Genomic DNA, 3,221 nt, shown 5'->3' on the forward strand with positions numbered 1-3,221 from the left:
TCTACGTATTTAAAACACATGTTAATTTAAAAATAACATACAATAAAGAATGAAACTTATGTTTTGATATTAATTAATAATAACACATTAAATAGATATGATATTAAAATGAAAAAAAAGAAATTGTGAGTAAAATAAAATTAAAACATATAAATTTATCATATTAAAAATATTATAATTGTTTATCCTAATATTATCATCAATCTTTAAATTAATATTTAATTAACTTAAAATAGCCAATTTAAAATACTGTAGCAAAAGTACAAATACCGATACCATGATTTACCGTTTTTAGAATACTTCGTGTCATTGGGAGAAAATATTCTGATTCGTTCTTTACTGCGTTTGGGGTTAAAAAATACTTTCACACCAAAAAAATAGTGATAACATATGGCTTTTTTAGAGCTAAAACCGCCGAAAAAATGTTTTTCCACTCTAACGCAAAAATTAAAGATTGCGTTTGAAAGAAAAATGATGAAAACATCATATTTTAAAAAATATATAAAAATTAAATTAATTTATATTCGAAAAATAACGTAAAAGACCAGTCAACCATTAGGAAAAACATCGATTCTTGGAAATTGTTCGAGGTTCATGAAACCAATCACAAACATAAAAATTTAAAAAAAGAAAAAAAATAGATAAGCACTGACAACCCGGACTACTGAACAAAAAACAGAGCAAATGAGTATGACACTAAGGTTCCGCAATAATTCAAACGAAAACAGATACAAATCAACAACAAAAGCTAATAATTTAAAAACATGGATGTTCCTATTCAGAGATATAAGTCTTAGCGAACTTATCTGCCCTGTTCCCTTTAATATCAATGTTTGGTTCATCTTTATGGTTGGTGAGAAAGTTACTTGGCCATCATGACTTTAACAAACTCCTCATAGTTGATCTGCCCGTCACCATCAACATCGGCTTCACGGATCATTTCATCAACCTCCTCATCTGTAAGCTTCTCACCGAGATTTGTCATGACATGGCGCAGCTCAGCAGCTGATATGAAACCATTCTGATCCTTGTCAAAAACCCTGAAAGCCTCTTTAAGTTCCTCCTCAGAATCAGTATCCTTCATCTTCCTCGCCATCAGGTTAAGGAACTCAGGAAAATCGATGGTCCCATTTCCATCAGCATCAACTTCATTAATCATATCTTGAAGTTCTGCCTCAGTAGGGTTCTGCCCAAGTGATCGCATCACAGTCCCGAGCTCCTTGGTAGTAATGCAGCCTGCAACAAGGATGGAAAAAATAAATGCAACACAAATAGTCTTTTATAATATCGGTTATGGAATAAGAAGAGGTTAAGTACCTTTTGCCAGAAAAAAAAGACATGCGAATGTGATATTACCTAAAGAATACAAAAGGGCACATACTTTTTCAAGTAGAAAGATACTAGATGATTTTCAAACTTTTCTAAACCCGTATATCTCTGCCAAGACATTTAACAAAGATAAATAAATTGACAAACAAGAACTGTAGAGGATAGTCACCATTTTTCCAATTTGCCTAAAATGAAGGCATATGCCTACTCAGCAATGTATAGTCCAATTCTTACAGCCAATGATAAGCTTCAGAATGAATAGACAGCCAGGAAAGAAAGTTGATAATCTAAGGATTAGCTAATAAATAAAATATATGTAATGTATTGTACAATAATTCATATATGTTTCTTATCATCAATTAATCTCGTAGGTGTGAACTGTTATCAGTACACGGTTTAGGATTAGAAACCATAAGATTAACCAATTGAATCATTCACAACAAGTCTTGAATTTTCATGACCTAGAAAAGCCAAGCACATTTTAATCCTAGATTCATAACTATTATGCATGACAAGAAAAGCTAAATTTCAGGAAAGAACCATGAATCAATGGCTTTACAACTAACATGCAAGTGAAATAAAATACTAACAATGATCCTATAGTTCAATACAGGTTGAAAACGAAATTTCTATCAAAGGGAATCACATCCAAAATCCATGGAAACTTGGCTAATTAGATTAAGATATACACAAATGGAACAATTAATCATCATTGAATCACAAACCAAATCGAATCAGCAAACCCAAAACTCGAAAATATAAATGAAGCGAATAACCAATACAATGATGGTCTATGAAAGCATGTTTACATCTAGAAAATATCTAAGCCTAACAATAAAAACATGTTGAAATCAATGACGACCGAGAAAGGAGAACAATAAAGAAAATGAAAAAAAATTAAAGGGGTAAGAATTAAGAGCAACAACAGTCAAAATCAAAGAAACGAAAGAAAAACTAGATCAAGCAGGATCATAGATTCATAAATCGGAACCCTAGATCCATCGCATCATTCAAAACATAAAAGAAAATGGAGAATTTAAAAAATAATAATAACAAACACAAGCACAAGAAGGATGCGTAGATCAGCAAACCAGAGCCGAATCGAAGAAAGAAAATTACTAAAAATGAAAAACATTGAGAAAAAATTAAAAGAGAAACAGATTAGAAGAGACCATCGCCGTCCTTGTCGAATAGGCTAAAGGCCTCCTTGAACTCAGAGATCTGATCATCGGTGAGCTGATCGGCCATTGTCTTCTTTTTGGCTTAAAAGGGTGTTTGGGGAGAGAGAAAATAGCGGAATAAAAATGATTGAATGCGGAAGATATCGAAGGGGATGGGATGCCAGGGGTATATATAAAGGGCCGAAAATTGGGCCCAACGTTAAGGCATCCGTTTTGCTCTAATGTTTTCTTCCATTATTAAAATATTCTACCTTTCATGTCCAAATTTGATTTCCAAATATCAATCTTATCATTAAATACACTGCATTTCCAGCACCAGAACATAAATTTGAATTAATCTTTTCATACCTTAATAAAAAAACATACTTTTCATTTATATATATATTTTTTTATGTACGTTAATAAAAATAGAGAAATGACAAAATAGCTACGGTAAAAGAGGATAAACTAATTCAAATCCTCAGGCTAATTCAATATAACCAAATTTACGTCCATCTCCATCAATGGAATTAACATATAAAATATCGGATTCAATATAGTTGCACACAACAAAACTACTCGAGCGAATGAATGAGTAACTTTATTAGCTTCATTGCGAATTCAAACAAAAGGCAAGTGTTAGAAATCGAAATGCAAAATTTTGACAATCTTGTATCAATAACCAGTACTCAGAAATATCTTAATCAAAGAATGTATCACTCACGAACAATC

General features: G+C 31.8%; 1 protein-coding gene across 1 annotated transcript; it reads right to left on the reverse strand.

Moving 5' to 3' along the window:
• Positions 1-555: 555 nt before the first annotated feature.
• On the reverse strand, positions 556-2,680 carry LOC108455392 (calmodulin-7). Its single transcript, XM_017753956.2, has 2 exons — positions 2,502-2,680; positions 556-1,236 (listed from the first exon to the last, which is right to left on the reverse strand). The coding sequence occupies exons 1-2, from the start codon at positions 2,575-2,577 to the stop codon at positions 863-865; spliced, it is 450 nt and encodes a 149-aa protein (XP_017609445.1). The 5' UTR covers positions 2,578-2,680; the 3' UTR covers positions 556-862.
• Positions 2,681-3,221: the final 541 nt, after the last annotated feature.

Source organism: Gossypium arboreum, chromosome 7, assembly GCF_025698485.1.
Source record: "Gossypium arboreum isolate Shixiya-1 chromosome 7, ASM2569848v2, whole genome shotgun sequence".
NCBI lineage: Eukaryota > Viridiplantae > Streptophyta > Magnoliopsida > Malvales > Malvaceae > Gossypium > Gossypium arboreum.

Excerpts from the sequence above, each read along its gene's own strand:
- LOC108455392 (XM_017753956.2), bottom strand. The coding sequence starts at position 2,577 with ATGGCCGATCAGCTCACCGATGATCAGATCTCTGAGTTCAAGGAGGCC. Across the intron at positions 1,237-2,501 it reads ATTCGACAAGGACGGCGATG|GCTGCATTACTACCAAGGAG; the intron begins GTCTCTTCTAAT and ends TCCTTGTTGCAG.